Source organism: Pezoporus occidentalis, unplaced genomic scaffold (genome assembly GCF_034315485.1).
Source record: "Pezoporus occidentalis ecotype Australia unplaced genomic scaffold, CSIRO_AGI_Poc_V1 ctg226, whole genome shotgun sequence".
Taxonomy (NCBI): domain Eukaryota; kingdom Metazoa; phylum Chordata; class Aves; order Psittaciformes; family Psittacidae; genus Pezoporus; species Pezoporus occidentalis.
This window is the reverse complement of record NW_026914138.1, coordinates 359,565-379,997: the sequence shown is the minus strand read 5'-3', so window position 1 is coordinate 379,997 and position 20,433 is coordinate 359,565. Positions and strand designations below refer to the sequence as shown.

The window sequence follows — 20,433 nt, the reverse complement described above, 5'->3', positions numbered from 1 at the left end:
AGGGATGGGGCAGCCACAGCTTCTCTGGGCACCCTGTTCTGAAAGATCCCTCCTTGTTTCTCCCCATTCTGTGGCAATGTAATGAACTCACACGTTGAAAAGTACAAATTCCCAGTAGGAATCTTGGTGTGAGCTGTGTTCCAGTCCCAGAACCCACAGTAGACCTCAGCCCAGGGCTGCCTTCCTGCAAGCAGGTCTCTGCCCAGACACACCTTCCATGAGACCCTGATAGAGGAGGGATGTAAAACAACCACCCTTATGGGCTGAGATTTACCTTTTTAACGTTCCCCTGGGATATTTGGTTCAGGAGCAGGCTGCCTGGCTCAGCTGCTAAGAAAACACCCCAGTGTTGTGATGTCCTTTCCCACTGGTGGAGGCAGCAACCAGGTGCTCCACAGGGCATCTGGAAGAGCCCTCTAGGGTGTTTGTGAAGGCTTGGTTTGGGCTGAGCTGTTGTGGTGGAGCTGAAGTGCATGAGTTTGAGCTAAACTACTCACTGTTCTCTTTCTAGAGGAGGGGAAAGCGCCGCGTGACATCCTGTTCACACAGGCAGGTGGGGAAAAGCTGTTCACAACCTCTGCTGCATAAGAAAGAGACCGGGTTGAAGAGAAAGGTAGGACTGAAACACACAAGTCCCTACAGCAGGTATTAGAATCCAGAGGAAACGTGTTTAATCCAGGGCCTTCTGCTTGGGGTCGAGCAAAAAGCGAGTTAAATCAGGCAGTTTGGGTCCAGAGCAGGGTGTTGGGGTTAATGTGGTTCAAGCTTGGGCTGCTCCATTGCGCCAGCACCACTTCCCGCACCGTCACGTTCCCTATGGCCACCCAGCAGTGGAATGTGTGAGCTGGGGATCTCTGAGCTGGCTCCACTCATGCTCAAAGCAACAGATCCATTCCTCAGCTGGGATTAACCCACCCGGGCCCACCCTGGCTGTGCTGTGGCCCCGAGAGCCACATCCTCAATTCACACTGCAGCACTGAGCAAAGCCTTTGCGAGCGGCTGGGCTGCAAACCCCAGCAGGAACCAGTGGCCTCTGTCAGCCCCTGCGCTCCCCACGTCCCTGTTTCTGCTTCTGTTCAGAGCAACTTCCCCCTGCGCAGGGCCTGGGCTTCCCCAGCATGGGGGGGGAATGGGATGGAGGCCTCCATTAAGCCTTCAGGGCACGCTGCTTTCTGTTCCCTCGGGTGTTTGCGAGTGCCACGTTGCAGTTAGCCCGGGTCTCAAGAGCTGCATCCCAGTCTAATCACATTTGCAGCTGCACAGCCATCTCTTCTGTGGAAAACCAGCCCTAAATACCATTTAGGAACAGGATACACTCACTGTTGTCAGCAGGGAAAGAGGTGCTGCTCGACCTGGCGGGGTCTGTGCCCACATCCCTTGACCATCACTGCTCTGATAGCCACAGCCTTTCCTCCAAGAGCCCTTTCATCCCTATTCTGCTCCTACCAGTTACAAAGTGGGCTTAAAAGCCTTAAATCAGCCATAAGGGCTATTGAACAGCCGCAATAAGAAGCACAAAAGACACCCCTGCACCACAGGGATGCACCAGGACATCCAGAGCCGCCATCCAGTGCCATCTGGCCATGCTCTGCCCTGCTTTGCTGTGGAGCACAACACATCCCAAAGCTCTGTGTGGGGCAGTGAGCAGTTTGCTGGTGCACGGAGGAGGACATCCACTTCCTCAAATGCAAGGAGCAGAGCGCAGCCCCGGGCAGGGTGCAGGCTGGGACCACGCATCCCTGCATCCATCAAAGAAGGGAGCAGGAAAGGCAGCATCATCACCTCGGCATCATTGGGAAGGCAGAGAGGAGCTTCAGAGGAGAGCAGGGCAGGAAGGTACTTTTATGGGTTGTTCCGAGCCGCCCGCAGAGGAGGGAAGAGGAAGCACGTTGGTAAATCAACCCTTGCTGAGCTGTTGCTCTTGGTGCGGGGTCCCCATAGGACCTCAGGGCTTTGTTTCCGCCCGGCTCCTAAGCAAGGCCCCCCCCTTAAGAAACAAAAAGCCTTTCCTGGTCCGGAATGTCCCTCAAGCTGCCACGGAACTGGGATTTCAACCTCAGAATGGATGCTGCAAAAATAGGTACCGGGTTTCCTTATGCTCTTCTGTTCCTGCTTCAGCCATTCGGGGTCTGACGGGTGCTTGCGGCCAAGCCCAGCTGCAGTTCTGGCTATGGCCCTGACCCAAACCCACTTCTGGCCTCCAGCTATTTTTGGGACAGCAAATGAGGTGGTTTGCAAAGCTGTCACAGAGGGATGCCGTGCGCTGGGGCTGCCTCGGTGGGGTGGGGAACGGAGGGGCTTGGCATCACGGGGCTGCTGCCCACCCATAACCCAGGTTTGGGGGCGTCTCAACCACATGGGCTCCTTCTGCTGGTGCAAGCCTTGCAGTGTGGGCTGGAGGAAGCAATCTCGCCCTTGCTCAGGTTTCTTCTCCCACCCCAACGTCATCGGTTTCCTCTCACTGGTGGTGAAGAGCCCTCTGATGCCCATGCTGGGCTCTGTGCTGTGGGACAGCTTCACTGCCTGATTTCCTGGCTCATCTCCTGCTTCTGCTCATGGCTCCAGCATAAAACCCACTCGGGAACACCTCTGAGCCCAATGGCAGGTTCCTTGGCCAAAGCACACAGGAGAACCAAGGCCTGCTTTGGGGTCAAGCATCCCCAGTGGCGAGGATGCTGCCATTGAGGAAGGGGTGCACGAGTCCAGCCTTGTGCATGCACTGGGGCAATCTGTGCCCCTGGCACTGGCCAAAGCATGGCTGGGACACACTGACACCTTGATTTCTCCTAGCAGCAAACGGATTTGACCCTGATGCTGGTCGCTGTGCGCTGAGCTCTTCCTCCCTGTGCCTTGCAATGTCATCCTGGCTGGATTATCTTGCAAAGGGCAATTTGGTATTCCATCTGAAGCTGCTTTCATTGGGGTGGTCAAAGCTTCACCTCACACAAGGCCCCAAATGAAGAGTCCCCTTGGGCTCGGCTGTGCACAGGACGAGCCCCTGGGTCATCCAGGAGCTTTCATTCAATCCTAGAATGGTTGGGGTTGAAGGGACCTTAAAGCCCATCCAATTCCAGCCTCCTGACATAGGCAGGGACCCCTTGCACTAGAGCAGCTTGCTCCAAGCCCTGTCCAACCTGGCCTTGAGCACTGCCAGGGATGGGGGATTCAGGATGGAGCCCTCAGGCAGTGCCACCATCTGCATTCATCAGCCTGCAGGACAATAGTGGAGAAATCCCCATGTGGTTATCACAGAAGCATCCTGGATTTCTACACTGCCCATTTTTAGGATTATTAATATTGTTTTGCATGGAGGTCATGGAGCAATGGCTAAATCCTTTCTTGCTTTGGGGCTGGGAACCGGCCACTACTGTCTATAGGGCTGCAGTAGGGATGTGACTTGCTAGTGGAAAGCATCTGCACATTAGTCACCCTTGCTGGCTCCTCCTGGCTTCAGGACACTTCCCCCTCCTCACTCTGGGCCACGGCGGTGGCCCAAGCAGCTTTTGGAAGTCCCTGGGCAGCTCTTCCTCACAAAGCTCTTCAGTTCAACAAAGGAGATGCCATTTGTGATGCTCATTGCAGGAGGGTTGGACTGGATGAGCTGAAAAGGTCTTTTCCAACCCCATTGGCTCTAGGATTCTTGTGGCACTTTTGCTTTTGCAATGCCCAACATCCCTCCTGTGGGGAAGGAGCAGAGGAGATGGCAGGGAGGGCTCTTGCCCAAGGCAAGGCCTTTGATATGGATGCCACGGTGGGAATTCACACTTTGGGAGGGCTCCTCTCTGCGGAGTGCCCATGGCTGGAGGGAGAGTGAGGATGTTTTGGAGGAAACATTCAACTTCAGAGGCCGTTGCCACAGGAAACGCTTTGGGAGGCACCACATTTGCTTTTCTGCCCCACAAGGGTGGCAAGGAGGAGCCAAGCGTGGCAGGGATGTGGTGGTGAAGGAGATGATTGCAAAGGCTGGACCCCCCTTTGGTGAGAGCCAAGGGAAAAGCTGAGCTCCCAGGGCAGCTCCTCCCCATGCTGTGCATGAGCCCTGCCATAGGCACGGCTTTTGGGTAGGAAGGAGCCTGTAAACTGCTCTTTGGGCCTTAAGTGAGCCCAAGCCTCACATCCAAACCCATCTGGATGGCAGGGAGAGCTGCCTCACGCAGCAGGAGCATACATCTCTCTGTTCACACTGTGCATGGGCATGGCTAAGCCTCCAGTTGTTCTGCGAGTCTTTGGCTAATGCTAAAGAAAGGGGACCCAATGAAATGCGCACCCCTTACACAGAGGGAGAGAGAAACCTGATTTCCTGCAAGGACCAGGCAAATTAAGCTTAAGGCTGAGAGCAGGAGGAACCCCTGGGTAGCAGACTGATGGGGTGATGCCTTTCCATGGTGCAGAGCCCTGATGCAGCCGTGGCTGGCTTGGAGGGTGATTGGTATCTGCAATAAGGGGTAGTAAACCATTGCCTTTTACATAAGACATGATTTCTCTTCCCACATCTCGTGCCACTGCAATATCAGCGCTGCTGGGCTGGGCTGAGCCACGTGGGGAACGGAATTTTGGGAACACAGAGCTGGTGGATGGAGACGCATCCCTGATTTCCACCCATCAGGATGGGAGCTGCGTTATAAGAGCTTCACTTCGCACTAAGCCCTCATGGACATCAGTGCTTGGTGCAGAGCTTTCACTCTGCAAATGTGAGTGGTACAAGTGAACATCAGCATCTCTGTTGTGGTGCTGTGATGGGAGAGGGTTCGGGAAGGCATCAGAGTGCTGGATGATGGGAGAGCTGCTTTCTGCAGAACGGGGCTGGTTTGGAGCCAATCCATTTGGGATTTGCTCTTTGGTGGTGGGCTGTGCTCTCTGTGCCCTGCACCCTGCAGCATCCCTGCTCCCAACAGCTGCACATCATTCCCAGAAGCCCTCATCCCTGAGGAGCTGGCAGCAGCCACAAGACATGAAGGAACATGGTGTACGGAGAGGAGCGATGCTGCTCCCGAGTGGTTCACTGAGATTCATGCGAGCGCTTATGGGATTTGGGTAAATGCAGATGTTTTGGCAAAGAACAAAGAGGCTGCCTGGAGTTTGAGGTGCAATCTGGGAACCCCGCTTTGGTTTCTGCATCAGGGTGATTCCCAGCACCAGCATTTTTCAAGGGAAGCAGCTGGAAAATCCCGTTCTTACACCTGCATCCTCTGCAGCGGGCATCCATCCCGCAGCAGCACACACTGAGACACAAGCAGCATCCTCAGGGCACTTGGAAGGGTGACTTTGAGACCCACATCCTTGTTGGGTTTCGGGGAAGGGATCTGCATCCCGTGGCAGGTTTGAGGTGTGGAGGTGAGCTCAGAGGGCTCTACGCAAGCCTGGCTCTGAAGGACCAAGGCAAGGGTGTCTTGCTCCAGGGGGTTTCAGAAGGGGAAGCTGGGCATGATGCTGAACCTCAGAAGCAACTGGGCACTGGGTGCTTTGCAGGCTCACACTCCCTGTGGGTGTCTGTGCATCACAAGGCAGCAGTGGGTGACTTTCCTCCTGTTTTAAGCATGTCCTTTGCACTCAGGCCCAGGATTCACTGACACTCCTATCTACCACAGCTTCTGCAGCTCTGCTCTGCTGCCCAGCTCAGGCGTCTGGGGGCAGAGATATGGGCCTGCTGCAGCTTCCCCCATCCCACAGCATTGCACAACGCTTCCCTCCCAGCTCAGCCTGAGCATCCTCTGCCAGCAAATGCTGCTGGGCTCAGGGGGCCGAATCCTGCTCCATTCTCTGCACCGTGGCACTCAGCCAGGTGCCACCAGCTCTGTGTTAGCAGGGAGATGTAGGACCTCGGGAGGTGCCCTACATCTCCTCCAATGTGAGGCTGAATTCCCCTGCAGTCATTGGTTTTGCCCCATGAGCACAGATGCTAACTCTGCTCAGCTACATTGGCACAGGGGTCCTGCAGTGCTTGGTCCAGAGGCAAGAATCCCTTCTGGAAACCATCCCTCCCAAGCAGGAAACGATCCCTCTCACAGAAGCATTTAGGGATGCCACAGGCCCATGCTGCTGGTCCCTCAGTGGCCATGCAGAGAGGAGAGGATGCTCTGAATCCACACTGTACTTTGGAGACTTTCCACTCCCACTGTGTGAGAGCTGCCCATGGAAACCACGAGGCAAAGCTCTCCCATAACAAAACCACATCTTCCAAGCGGTTTCTTTCCAAGTCGGGCCAGGTCCCGGCGCTGCTGCAGGCTCTTTGGGGTGGCTGTAAGGAAAACACCCGCCCCATGAAACAACCCCTGATGGTTTCCTTCTCGCTCGCACCACAATTCCCCCCACGCAGGAAAAGGAAGCGCCCGCTCGCAGATACTGCAGCCACTTCCTTTAAACCCTGCAGCCACCCCGCTGGGTGCAGGCGGAGGGGCAGAGCCGCGCTCGCTGCTGGAGCATCCCTCAGCCCTGGGGGCCGCTGGTGCCTTGTCCCCCGCCTGTATCCCCATCAATCTCCTTCGCCGGCAGCGCGGTCCAGGAGCGTGATGAGTGGGGACGCAGCGGGTGCCGGGCCGGGAGCCCCCAGTGCTCTGCAGCGGACCCTGAAGGACGGCTGGCTCAAGAAGCAGCGCTCCATCGTCAAGAACTGGCAGCAGCGCTACTTCGTGCTCAAGGGGCAGCAGCTTTACTACTACAAGGATGAGGACGATGTCAAGCCACAGGTAGGAAGAGGATGCTGGGTTTTGCATCCCTCTCCTTGCAGCTTTGCTCATGGGGAAATGGTTTGGGATGGGGCTGGAGGAGGGTGTCATTGAAGGAGTTTTCTGCCTCTGGGCAGTACTGGAGATGAGATACCCTGGTCGGGAGCTTCATGGATGCACTTTCTTTACTGCGAGGGTGCTGAGGCACTGGAATGGGTTGCCCAAAGAAGTGGTGAATGCTCCATCCCTGGCAGTGCTCAAGGCCAGGTTGGACGAAGCCTTGGGTGCCATGGTTTAGTGTGAGGTGTCCCTGCCCATGGCAGGGGGTTGGAACTGCATGATCTTAAGGTCGTTTCCAACCCAAACCATTCCATGATTCTATGATTCTATGATTCTATCTACTTGAATTCTTCAAGTGCCTGCCGGCAGTCGGTTGATCCTCGGGGTGAAAGCACAGGACTGAGTCTGGCAGGATGCAAGTCCCATTTCTGGCTTTGCCCTGTCTCAGGGTGACTGGGAGGAACTGCCTCCCCCATTGTAAATGGGGTATAGAAACAGAAAGTGCTCTGCCCGTGACCCTGATGCACCACAGAACCCCAGCCTGGTTTGGGTTGGAAGGGACCTTAAAGCTCCTCCCGTTCCAAGCCCCTGCCACAGGCAGGGACCCCTTCCACTGGAGCAGCTTGCTCCAAGCCCCTGTGTCCAACCTGGCCTTGAGCACTGCCAGGGATGGGGCAGCCACAGCTTCTCTGGGCACCCTGTGCCAGTGCCTCAGCACCCTCACAGGGAAGAGCTTCTGCCTTATCTCCAACCTGAACTTCCCTTGTTTCAGTTTGAGCCTATCACCCCTTGTCCCATCCCTACAGTCCCTATGAAGAGCCCCTCTGCAGCATCCTTGTAGCCCCCTTCAGACACTGGAAGCTGCTCTGAGGTCTCCACACAGCTTCTCTTCTCCAGCCTGAACAGCCCCAGTGTTATCAGCCTGGCTCCATACGGGAGCTGCTGCAGCCCCTGAGCATCCCTGTGGCCTCCTCTGGACTTGCTCCCAGAGCTCACTTCAAGCCTCCCTGATCCCATCATTATTCTGATTGATCCAGCTGCAATCCAGGCTTTTGGAGCACTAAAAGTCCTCCCGCAGGAGCCCAGTGGCTTTCAGGAGGCTGAAGCTTCATGTCTATGGCAGGGCCCTGTTTCCTCTGGTGCTGACTCACCCCCACTCAGTCCCCACATGCCTCAGCCGCTCCCATCCGTCCCCTCCAGCCAGGACCGGGTTGCCCGTGCCCATTGTGATGGCTGGGGAAAGGGAGGTCCAAAAGCAATGGCTCTTTAACACTTTGCTTTTTTATTTCCCCTTCCTTTTCTTCTTTTTCTCTCCTCCTCTGCTGCAAACTTTGGGTTTGGTTTGGGGGTTTAAGTGATGCGGTGTTAAAGGAGCAGGTTTCCTGCTCCAGTGCTTTGTTCAGTGCCTTCTCCTTTGTGCTCTCTTCTTCCACTCCCATCAGGGGTTAGAAAACACATGAGAAGGGGGGAAAATAGGAAAAGAGCAAAATAACCATTCTGAGAACCCCTTCATCAGAAAAAAGTGGCACTTAGGAAGCATCCCTCAATGTCAGAGCAGTAATTCGTAGCAGATGATACACAAAGCTCACCAGCTCCTGCAACCTGCTCCTAAGAAGGGCTTTGATCCTCAATGCTTACACGGGGTAGTAATAGGCCATCTTTGCAGCTCCTGCTCTGCTTTGTCCTAGGGCTGCCTGTCCCTCCAGGGAAGCACCATCAAGGAGGTGGCCAGCAACCCAGAGGAAGGAGGGAAGTTCATCTTTGAGATCATCCCAGGTGAGGATGCTTCCCTCTGCTGCATGCTTGTGGGTCCCCCCGGAGCCATTTGGACCACTCCTTTTGCTCCCCTTTCTTCCCAGTGTCTCCCAGTGTTGAGCTGCACATGCAAACTGCCACCTTGCTTCCACTCTTCCCATGTTGGGGCTGGAGGAGGGCCCTTACCCAGCGCCCAGCTGCACTGCTCAGCAGTTTCTGTTCCCTTCTTGCAGCCCTTCAGTGAGCACACAATACAAAAGCACTGCTTCGTTTCAGAGCCAAGCAGAGACCGAGGGGGAAATTTGGAGCCGAAAGCATTTAGGAAGGAAACCCAGCAGGAGAATGTGTCTTTTCTCTTCCAATCCTCCCTATACATGATAATAAATGGTTCTTTGCAGGCTTCTCCGGAGAGCAGAGCCGGGCCGGGCAGGACACCTGCGTGCTCATGGCGAATTCCCAGTCTGAGATGGAAGAATGGGTTAAATCCATCCGGCGGGTGCTGGGGTCTACATCAGGAGGTAAAGGAGAGCAGGGACAGCTCCCGGAGAGCCTGTTTCTCCCTGCCTCATGGGCTGCAGTGCAAGGGATTCAAAGCTAGGCTCATAAACCCACTCAACTGGGCGATGGAGCTGCGATGTGACTGCATGGGCAGCGTTAAGTGAATGGCAGCCAAGCACGAAGGAAGGTTTCTGGGCTGGTTTCAAGCTCTTTTGCAAGCTTCCTCATTGAATTCTTGCCCCCAGATAACATTGCCCTTGCAAGCAACCCTGTTGGGGCTCACAAATCCTGCCTTTAACCTGCCCATGTCCTTGCTTTGCTCTCTTTGCTCAGCCCAGCCCTTCTGCCTTGGCCATGTAACCACCCTCCTCAGGCACAAGCAAGGCTTGTGGCACCAGCATCCTTGCTTCCAGCCCCTCTCTGGGGAGGCATTGGTGCCATTACAACGTTGTGGTCAGGGAGGTATAAAACAGGAGCCCACCAGACAGGAGCCCACTATAAACTTGCCCACAAAGGAAGCAGCCAAGGTCATTCCAGCCACTTTTCCTATAAGGATGAACTCCTCCAACGTGGGTGAACTCCTATAAGCAAAACCCACCGAAGGAATAGGGCTTTTAAGCTCTCTTCCAGAAGAGCACTAACCTGGATGCTCACCCTAAGCCTCTCCTCCCTCCCTCAGTGCCTTGCCCTGACTGTTTGCATGCTGTTTTATAGCCTCCATGCCCTTCAGCTCTGTCATTCAAGCACAATGGAGCTCTGGGCTCCCCTAGCTCCTGTGTGACCATAAATCACAGCCGTTCAGAGGCAGGTAGGAGCTGCCAATTGAGCTCTTTTGCTGTGGCACAGGTTAAGCATCACCTAAAGCACAACACGGTTTTGCTTTCCTCTGCAGCCCTGGTGTTTCCTGCCTCTGACTGAACCATGCTGTGCCCTGGGGGTGGCATCTGAAAGGAGCATTGCATGAGCCACAGATTCTCAAGGCATTGCCCTGCCTGGCTCTAATGTTTAATAACAACCCCACATCTGAGCCTTGCTTAAGCCTGGGGGGCTGCCAGTTTCTTCTGGCTGGGTAAAGGGACCTTTATGTGATCAAAACCATCCATTTGCAGCAGTACCAAAAAGCAGAGAAGGTGCGAAGGGTGAAGCAACAGCAAAAGCATCTCCAAAACGTGGGAGGGGATGTGCAGGGCTGGCTGCCTCCATGCACAGGATCCGGCCATGGGCACTGCATTGGAGGTACCCCCACATTAACCAGCCTGCCTGTTTGCAGTTAAAGAAGTGATTCATTCTCAGCTACCAAAGCAAAGAGAAGGGGGGAGCAGCTATTTGCTTTCCTTGTGCACAATGACAGGTTTATATTAATAGTTTAAAAGCATAAGTGAGTTATAACTGAAAATCCCCGTGATCAGGCAGGTCCTGACAAGCCCTGTGGTGCCAGATGGGTGTTTGCTTGCCTTTTCCTCCTCTGGAAGATGCACAGGAATTGTTTCAGCTTTCAGAGCATAAGGTGAACGCATCCCAGGCGCTGCTGGGCCAAAACCATGGTAGAGGACCATAGAACCCGTTACCATTGATATCCCAGAGCTCGGATTTGGCTCTTGACCATGCCCCAGGCTCCGAGGAGGAAGAGCTGGGATGCAGGCTGCTGCCTTCCCACCTTTGAGCTCTTCTGCTGTGAGTTCAGGAGGAAAAAGCCATTGCTGCAAAGAACAGGTACCGCCTGCTTCTGCTCCCTGCATGGGGGGAAAGGAGAAGGGAGGGGGAATAAAAGCCACTGAACCAGTCAGACTTCCACCTCCAAACCTCTGTTTTCCTTCTTTCTTGGTGGTCTCTGTGCTTTCTATAGCCTCCAGCTTGCTTTTTCTCCCTGTGCCATCAGCCTTCATGCTGTCCCTGCCTCCCTCTGCATCAGCATCCTGCTCCAAGGCAGGCAAATGACATGGCAGAAAACAAGGCTCACTGCTTGGTTTGAGCCAGTTTGAGAGCTGTTATTTGGAGGAGGAGCAAGGCTTCATTTTGCTAGTATTGCTTTGGAAGATGCTCTGCTTTGCCCCAGGTTGCAGCCTTCTTACAGCTCCTGTGCTATCAGAACAGCAGGTACCACTGTCGCGTTATCACCTGATGCCTTCAGCGAAGGGTTTGGGCTCCTCTGACCCCTGTCCCTTCCCCAGCGGTGTTCGGGCAGCACTTGGCAGAGACCATGGCCTACGAGCAGAGGTTTGGGCAGCACCAGGTCCCCATCCTGGTGCAGAAGTGTGCTGAGTTCATCCGGGAGCACGGCGTCAGCGAGGAGGGCATCTTCCGCCTCCCCGGCCAGGACAACCTGGTGCGGCAGCTCAGGGATGCCTTCGATGCTGGGGAAAGGCCGTCATTTGACCGGTAAGGCTGGATCCCCCCCTTTCCTGCTCATACACCTGGGGGAAAGCAGCCTGTCAACCCCCCCTGAGAGCCCAGCGGGAAACGTGGGCCCTCCATAAGGGCTTGGTAAGGGAAGAGGATCCATCAGAAACCCCTAAAACAGAATTAGAGGGTGCTGAGATTCATGGGAGTAAAGGGAAGCGTTTAGGAAGAACCTGGCTCCATAGAGCAGTTATTTGTGCAGGAGCAGCCAGAGGGAAGAGCCTACACAGCCCATCAGCTGGGGACGGAGGTTTAGAGATAGGAGAGCAAGTAAAGGACCACAAATAAGCTCAGAGAACACCCTAGTGCATGCAGTAGAAGTTATTCCTTTCCCTACCAGCCCATAGACGTGGTATTTTCCTTCTGTTGCTTACAACCACATAGAGACATGAAAGAGATTTTGGCTGCATCCTCCTGACCCCCTTCCTCTGCAGAGCTGCCTGGCCCTGCCTGTAGGTCTCAGAGAGGCTTTAGGGTGCTGTTTGCCACTGCTATCTCTGCCATGCCCTGTGTAAAAGGAGGGAAGAGAGAGAAATCCCTGGTGGACCTCTTTATAAAGCCCTCCCATGGCACCTAAAGTGAGGCTTTTGGTTTAATCCCTGCCCTGCCTTACCCCCCAGAGCTGAGGCAAGGAGTACCCAGGCTGCTGCATGTGTATGAGGATGGTTGATACTGGCTCTGGCGATGCTGGGGACCTGCCCCGTACAGGATCATGCAAGGGTTTGGGTTGGGAGGGACCTTCAGAGGTCTCAGGCATCACCTGAGCTCTGGGAGCTGCTGGCAAAATCTGGGCTGCTTGTGGGAGAGAAGGACCCAAAAGGAGCAATGGATTTAGACTGAACCAGGGGAGATTGGGATTGGGTTTATCCCGTTTTATGCAGCTTTGTTAGGGAAAAAAACCACAGGATTTTGACCTAACCCCTCCCTGCCCTGTGCAAGTGGAGCCAGGGCTGCTCTGGCAGCACAAACATCCCTACCCTTGGGTTTGCAGCTATTTCTTGCCTTGAGGGTGTTGGAGCTCTCCTGTTGTAACCTGCCCGTGGGTCATAGGAAGGTGAAGCTTGCTTGTTATACAGGGGGGTATAGAGAGGGAGTTTGGCCCTTTCCCATCACCCTGTCACTATAACCCTGAGCTAGGTGCATTGCTATGGGGATCTCGGGGTCACCATCCCTGGCAGTGTTCAAGGCCAGGTTGGACAAGCCCTTGGGTGCCATGGTTTAGTGTGAGGTGTCCCTGCCCATGGCAGGGGGTTGGAACTGGAGGACCTTAAGGTCCTTTCCAACCCTGACTATTCCATGATTCTATGAAACCATCTTCTTAGCAAGGAGAAAGGCCAATAGTGGGGTTTGCCGTGACCTGAATGCTCCACGTTTGGGTTCCCACAAGCACTCCTGGATGCCCAAGCACTGGCTGGGGAGTGTTCGACAGCTCTTGTTGCAGTACCAACAGATACCTAATGGTGTGTATTGGTAGGCCCTACAAAAACACAGCTCCGCAGTCCTCCTCTGTGGCCATGTGCATTTGTTAAACCCAGTAGGATGTAAAAAAAAACCCACCCCAAACAGTCCTAAAAATAAATGCCCTGGGAGTTTATCACAGTTCAACCACTTCAAGGTGGGTCAAAAGGGAGGCTTCTCATCTTGACAGTGTCCCCTTGACATCATGTAAACTCCATGGTATGCAAAGCTGCAAACATCTGTCCCGGCAGCACAGCTCCAGTAATTGCTGTTGATCTCCACAACCCCAGGCGAGCTCCGCATGGAGCAGCTCCTGCCAAGCCCCAGAGCCCCAGCAGGATTTGCATGCAAAGGGTTGTGAGTCTCATGTGAATGCTCCATCCCTGTTCAAGTCCAGGTTGGACAGAGCCTTGGGTGCCATGGTTTGGTGTGAGGTGTCCCTGCCCATGGCAGGGGGGTTGGAACTGGATGATCTTAAGGTCCTTTCCAACCCCAACCATTCCATGGTTCTATGATGCTCCCGGAGCAGGGCAGGGTTTGCTCTGCAGCTTGTGAGTGAGCTCTCTTGGCACTCGGCAGGGATACGGATGTTCACACCGTGGCCTCGCTGCTCAAGCTCTACCTGCGGGAGCTGCCGGAGCCGGTGGTGCCCTGGATGCAGTATGAGGATTTCCTGCTGTGCGGGCAGGCGCTGGATGCGGATGGGAGGAAGGTAAAGGTGCTCCTGTGTCCCTGAGCTGGGCGTTATAACCTGTGTCGTTCTCAGCCCGAGCTGAGGGAGGGCTCTGGGTGAGAGCAAGCAAGGCAAGAAAGGGGATTTAGGAGGGGGAAAAGTGAGGAACAAACGGGAACCGGCTTCTCCTAACTCAATGAGTTACTATATAAACCCCCTCCCCAAAATTCCACTCACGGATGCTGCTCCTGTACAGATGCCCTTGGTAGCACGAGCTCTGTGAACTGCAGGCTTCAGCCCTGTGTTTCAAGGGCAAATGTTTCTTGTAGGGTGCTTCACTTTAGGATCTTTGGGGTTAAAAGTGTCCTAAATGCTCATATATAAGGAATGCAAGAGATGAGGCATGATCTGAAGAGCTCATCACACGCCTGCTGGGCTGGAGGGGCTCCTGCTCTTCCCTTTGGTGGGCAATGGGCTGCCTCTTCTTGCTGAGCACTGTACAGAAACTTCTCTATGCCCCTTGTTCTGTTGGAGAGATGGAATTTGCAAGAGGTGAGGCCATCCAGGGATGGATGGAGCGGCCAAGAGCCATTCCCGGGCCTACATAAACCTGTGGATCTTCATAGAGCTGTTTCTTAACTTGCATTTAGGGCCATCAGGACCTCCTGAAGCAGCTGTCCCTCCTGCCCAGAGACAACTACAACCTCCTCAGCTACGTCTGCAGGTCAGTGCTCTGCACAAGGCATCAACAGCTCAGATGTGGTGTTGGGGAGCAGAAATACCATCCCAAAGGCTGAGGCTGACTCCTCTGGACATGCCCTTCTTGAGCCAAGGGTTGGTTCCCTTTGAGGCACCAGAACTGTGGTGGTTTTTCTATTGATCCCAGTAAGACCCAGCTCCAGTTTGCAGCTCTAAGGCATGTTTCTGTCCTTGGGATGTAGAGGGAAAGCTGGCTGGATGAATCAGGGTTTATAGCAGGGGTGGGTAAGGCTTCTTGCATCTTCCTTCTCTGACTGGAAGTATTTGCCTTGGGATTCTGGCAGGTTTCTACACGAAATCCAGTTGAATTCTAGTGTCAACAAGATGAGTGTGGATAACCTGGCAACAGTGATTGGAGTGAACCTCATCAGACCCAAGAGAGAGGATCCTGCCCTTATTATGAGAGGTAAAAGGCACTCCTGGAACACGTGCCATAGGAGCACCTCCTATGCTGAAATACTCGGTTACATCCACGTTTCCTACAGTAAACCCATGGATAGAAGCCAGACACATGCCTGGGCACAGGTAGTGCAGCAGGGGGGAGTGAAGCCACATGTTAGTTAGGTTATAAACTTGCTCATAGTGACCCTTAGGAATTGCATTGTGTGTTGCCTCCGTAGATTCCAAACCATTAAGGAACTTGGTGAAGTCACCTTTCTGCTGCTTGAAGCAGGAATCCCAGGGGCAAGGCCAGATGCAGCAGAGCTATGTTAAGGCCAAAGGATGCTTTGCTCTGCAGGCATCACTTGGGGATGGCAGAGATGTTCATCTGCCCACTTGTATAACTGGTAACTGCAGTTTGCTTGTTGAGGCAAAGCAGCACAATCTGGGGCTCGGTGCAGCTGAGCAGGCTCCAGTCTAGGTTGCTACATAGGCTGCTTCTGCTGTTCTGGGGGGATTTGGTTGGTTTTATGATCCTGCTTCTTGTCTTCAGCTCATTTCCAAGTGCATCTCCATTTTGGACACCAGAAAGACCATCTAGAAATGGAAGTGTTGCTGGAAGAATCATAGAATGGTTTGGGTTGGAAGGGGCCTTCAAAGCTCATCCAGTTCCAACCCCTTGCAATGAGCAGGGACATCTTCACCTCGATCAGGTTGCCAGGAACCACATCCAGCCTGGCCTTGAATGTCTCCAGGGATGGGGCATCCGCCACCTCTCTGGGCAACCTGTGCCAGGGTTTTACCACCCTCATTGTAAAGAATTTCTTCCTCACATCCAGCCTGAATCTCCCTCTTTTAGTTTATAACCATCACCTCTCATCCTATTGCAACAGACCCTGCTAAGAGTCTCTCCCCATCTTTCTTATAGGCCCCTTTTAAGAACCGAAAGGTGACTTCTCCCTGAAGTCTTCTTTTCTCCAGGCTGAACAATCCCACCTCCTCATAGAAGAGATGCTCCATCCCTCAGATCAACACCAAGCTGTCCCTTGCCTAACCTGTCGCACTGGGTTTGCTGCTCACAGAGCTCTCCTCTCTTGCAGGCACCCCACAGATCCAGAAGGTGATGACTGTGCTGATCAGCGACCATGCAAACCTCTTCCCTCCATCCAAGGATGTGCCACCCTCCCCTCCTGCCCACAACAACGACAAGAAGGCGCCCATCCTGCGCAGCTCTGTGGGCTGGGGAGCAGCTGAGGACCCCGGGGTGGTCAGGGCTGATGCACTGATCCAAAGGCAAACGGTGAGGCTGAATCCCCAAGGGAATAACGACCCATACATTAAAGAATGTGGGGTTCATTACAATGGGATCTAGCAGGCCAGCGAGCCACTGCAAACTATTAATAGGGTAAAGAGCTAGAACGGTCATCCTTGGAATATCTGCATCAGGAAGGTGATGTAGAGAAACTTCCCACTTTCCTGTGGAAAATCCACAGTTCTGGGAAAAACTCCTGGAGTTTTTCAGACGAAACCTTTTCAGTTCCTGCTGGCGAAGGGAAAACATTGAGGATTAAAGGCTTTCCTCAGAAAGAATCTCTGCAAAAAGTGGGAAACGTGGTGCGCGGCACAAGTTCTTATGGAAAACTTGTGGCCATTCCCATTGGCATGCTCAAGGGTAAGAGCTGCAGTGGCAGCTGGCTGCAGCCTGTGTCTGCTCCCAGCGCAGCACGAGCCTGTCCTAACGCCATGGGTCTGTTTTCCAGAGAGGTGACCTGAATTCCAGCACTGCTCCCGGACCGGCTGCGAGCTCGAGTGCACCCAGAGAAGAGAAAGGCCCTAAGGATACACCGGGGATGTGGAAAACACAGTCAAGGAAAAGAACTCAGACTTTACCCAACAGGAAGCCTTCCCTGGCAGCTGCTTCCGCGGGGGAGAAAGGCAGCAATGGCAGGAATGACTCATTGGAGGGCTGGAAAAGCTCCCCTGGGAGCAGCGTGCGCCCCGTGGTCCCCGAGGGACACAAGAGAACGTTGTCTCATGATCTCTTTAAGCTGCTCGACCTTCACCGGGCTTCGACCTACGATAACGTTCCCCCTTCCCAGGCAGAGAGTGGGGAAGGCAGCGGCTCCGAGAAGGAATTCCTGCCCTGCCCCAGTCCCAGCCGTGAGCCAAAGGAAAGAGCCAGTGCCACCAGCAGCCCCGAGGTGTCCAAGCCTGATGAGGAGAGCAGGGAGCTCCTGCAGAACATGGTCCTGAAGCTGGAAAGAGAGATGGAGCTACAGAAGAAAGACTACGAGGAGCAGATTAAAAGGTAACACAAGCGCAGAGGCCGGACCTGGTGACCTTAAAGGTCTTTTTCAACCTGGTTGATTCTATGATTCTGGAGAGTTTGAAGTCTTCAGCTCATGCTATTGCAATACATGAGCTCATGTGTACATGTTATTCATGAGCTCATAGCGTTGCACAGATTTATTTACCAGCAATGCTATGCATTATAGCACTGATGATAAATGGAGCATTAAGCTATCTAGAAGCCAATGCTCATGTGCTGTACTCTCATGACATAGTTGCTCATGCTCTATTACTAGCCTACAGCTCTTACGGCATCATTGTATGGCGCTGTGATGCTTCTGCAATAATCACACTGTCACAGTTCCTGTTATTACTACAGTATTGTACCAATATGCTCTCCAGAATTCAGTACGTTTTCAGTTGTAACCATCAGTGCTATATAGCTCCACATATTGTTAACATGTTATTATATACTAGGTGTATTGATTTATTGCTTTATTGCATCATGTTATAGAATATGGAACGGTTTGGGTTGGAAAGGACCTTAAGATCATCCAGTTCCAGCCCCCTGCCATGGGCCATTATGTGGCCATTGAGGGTCAGGGGATCAGGACATCACCTCTGGTTTCTTTTATTGCTGAATGACACAGAGGGCAGACTCCTTAAGAACCAGGTGGTGACTTCCCAGCACTCTTCTGCTCTCATCCTTACATGCTCCGTTTCTCTTTGCAGTCTTGAGAAGGAAAACTATGAAGTCTGGTCCAAACTGTTGAGGCTGAATCAGGACATTGAGAAGGAGAAGCAGAAATCTGAGCAACTGGAGCTGAAGTTGATGAACGTGGAGCGCTCCTGGGAGGAGATGGAGAAGAAAAACAGGATGCTTGAGGAGGAGATTAAAAACTTGGCTAAATCCACAAGCAAAAGTGATGCTAAAACCAACTAGGAGAAGGCAGCTTTGCACAGCTGCATGAGTGCATAGGAAACGCCAAGCAGGTTCAGAGCCAGGGACTTGTATTGGCCCATGTTCTGCTACTGACCATAGGCTGGGTTGGAGGAAGGAGCCCAGAAGTTACAGCGTGATTTATGCTCTGAAACAGGAAGTTTCAAACATGTTCTTTAGCTTTTTTGGGTGTTTTTTGCAACTCCTCTTTCAGCTGCTCAAGGAACCTGTAGAACAGGCCAACACTTCTTGCTGCTCAATCGGAGCATTGAGCATCCCTGCTGCCAGCCAGCTGGCTCCTTGCTGGAGGTACCTCCAGTGCTTCTGAATGGGACAAAGGCCATAAATCCTGGATCCATGGAGTTGGAAAAGCCCCAAGGTCTGGGGTGCCTGGATAATGGTCGTGAATGCTGCCAGCACCGCTGTTGGGATGCTCACGTCAACACATACAGTTGGTTATTGCTCTTATAGAGCAAGAGAAGCCCAGGCAGCCTGTGGGGTCCATTGAGAAGAGGTCTCCTACAGCATCACCTGCTCTGCTGTGCCAGACTCCTCAATATCAAGGTATAAAAGTCGCAGTGCCACAACTTGCTCTTTAGTTACGTGGCTGTTCAGTTATTTTGAATCACTGTTCCTTACAGCAGGGCTGCTGCTGAGGCTTTGGGGAGCACTTTCACACTCCCAGACACAGGGAGCAGCTTTACCTGGTATAGAAAAAAGGGCTTCTGCGTTTTCCCTGATGGACTTATTTCAAAGAACAACAGATCTGGACTTACTTCCTGCCTCTGCTTTTGGTTTCCACCATTTCATCAGCACACAACAGGATTTCCTCAGCCACTGTGGTGGAAACCTGGGCCTCGACCCTGACGATGACACTGGGGCTCTGCCTGTCGCTTGCTGCCATCAGCATAAAGACTCACCGCACCTGAAGGTCTCATGGTGCCTCTGTGGCTGTTTATAAGCTTGTTTGCCCACTGCCTTCCAGTAAGTTGCCCTTCCACAGTGCGATGATGCTGCTGAAGCTTTTGATGGAGGAAAGAAAATAACAGGAGTCTGGAAGAAAACCTTTCCCTCCCCATTTATGTCACACAAAGCCTCAGCCTAGAGCCTGTGTGGGGACAGAAATGGGAAGACCACAACAGATCTGAGGTCCCAAGCATGACGCCTCTGTGCCAAGCAGGGTGAGGTTAATGCAAAACCCTGCATTACTGCTGCTGAGGACTTGGTTTTGGTGAGAGAGAAGTGCAGCTGCAGACCTGCTTGGCAGAGCCTGCAGGGAAAAAGACTGGGGAGAGAAAGGGAACCTGGTGTGAAAAAGAGGGGAGATGGGAGCAGGAACGTGTTGTTAGGGAATAAAAGTCAATATTGGGTATATAGCCAGTCTGTATTATAGAGCCAGTAGTTAATCAGATTAAATCTGATTAGTACGTTTCAAACCTGGTCATTTGGAATCTCAGTCAGAGCACTCCTTTCTATTGGAGCAGAGGGCCTGGACCTGCTGGTGCTGAGCTCCACAGCCTTGCAGAGGGATGGGCAGCGCAGAGAAGAGCCCTAAGGAGCACAACCACTTTCAAAGATGAGCAACCCAAGCCTCCCCTTCATGTCCCATGCACTACAACTCATTTCTTGTATCCTGCAGTCTCTTTCAAGCCCCACCAACACCATTGGTGCTGCAAGTCAAAGATCCCACTGTGTACCTATGGGAGCCACATCTTCCTGTCACCCAAATCAAGAGGCATCCAAAGTGCCATCATTTCAGAGCAACTGTTCCCATTCTCACTTCTTCCTTGTGGTTGTCAGAGCTGCTCCAGGGTTTGTTTTCTGCCTCGACAAGGAGCTCATTCCTAACGTGGGGATGAGGAATCACTTAGGGAGAACAGGGGAAGCATCGTGAACATCTGGGCTGGAAATGCCACACGCTCCTTCCTGCGAAGATCAAAAGTGTGAAGAGGCAAATAATCCCTTCACAGCCGAGGGCAGTGACGTGGAGAGCCTTGGCTGGGGCTCACAAGGCGCTGTGATTAGGACAAGTGCACATGATCTTAGTATAAACTGTGCATTCCTCCCCTTCCGCTGCAGATAGGCGCAATCAGCCCTGTCAAAGCATGGCTGTTTCTGAGGAGCACAGTGACTTTGGGAAGATGTTCTGCCCATTAAAACCCGCAGTGTTTGTAGTGGTCCTCTTAAAAGATAGACTTCCCAATAGAGGTTGGGAGGGATGGGACCTCCTTAATGCATGGTGGGGAATGAACAGCCCCAGAGAGCGACACGGGCACCGTATCAGTTGGTATTGCTGTTGGGTGCTGTAAGATGAAGAGGGGTTTCCTGGTTGTTAGAAACGAGCTTATTCCAGAGGCAGAAAAGCATGGATCTGCCAGGCCAGACCTTTGGAAACTGCATCTGCAGCCCAGAGCCACACCTGGACACTGGCAATGCCCAAATCTGACTGGATTTAATGCTCTGTTGGAGACATCAGAACACGAGATGCCCAAAAGTTGACGCACGACCTATATCCCCCTGTGAAGCTTTGTGGGGAAAGGAGCAGCAGAGGAAGC

General features: G+C 53.2%; 1 protein-coding gene across 2 annotated transcripts; it reads left to right on the top strand.

Annotated features, from left to right (window-relative positions):
• The first annotated feature begins 1,569 nt into the window (after positions 1 to 1,569).
• On the top strand, positions 1,570 to 19,622 carry ARHGAP25 (Rho GTPase activating protein 25). 2 transcript variants are annotated; one of them, XM_062620964.1, is made up of 11 exons: positions 1,570 to 2,080; positions 6,493 to 6,686; positions 8,414 to 8,501; positions 8,879 to 8,998; positions 11,150 to 11,357; positions 13,416 to 13,548; positions 14,160 to 14,233; positions 14,553 to 14,674; positions 15,750 to 15,949; positions 16,410 to 16,957; positions 17,671 to 19,622. In XM_062620964.1, exons 1-11 carry the CDS (start codon positions 2,020 to 2,022, stop codon positions 17,879 to 17,881), a joined length of 1,959 nt encoding a protein of 652 aa, XP_062476948.1. In that variant the 5' UTR covers positions 1,570 to 2,019; the 3' UTR covers positions 17,882 to 19,622. The 2 variants fall into 2 exon arrangements, with proteins under 2 accessions (XP_062476948.1, XP_062476947.1); XM_062620963.1 differs by lacking the exon at positions 1,570 to 2,080 and having other exon boundaries at positions 6,222 to 6,686.
• The last annotated feature ends 811 nt before the right edge of the window (positions 19,623 to 20,433 follow it).

Bases quoted from the DNA above. Each gene is read 5' to 3' on its own strand.
- ARHGAP25 (XM_062620963.1), top strand. From the start codon at position 6,261: ATGAAACAACCCCTGATGGTTTCCTTCTCGCTCGCACCACAATTCCCC. The intron at 14,234-14,552 runs GTCAGTGCTCTG...GGATTCTGGCAG, and splicing joins CTCCTCAGCTACGTCTGCAG to GTTTCTACACGAAATCCAGT. The intron at 16,958-17,670 runs GTAACACAAGCG...TTCTCTTTGCAG, and splicing joins TACGAGGAGCAGATTAAAAG to TCTTGAGAAGGAAAACTATG.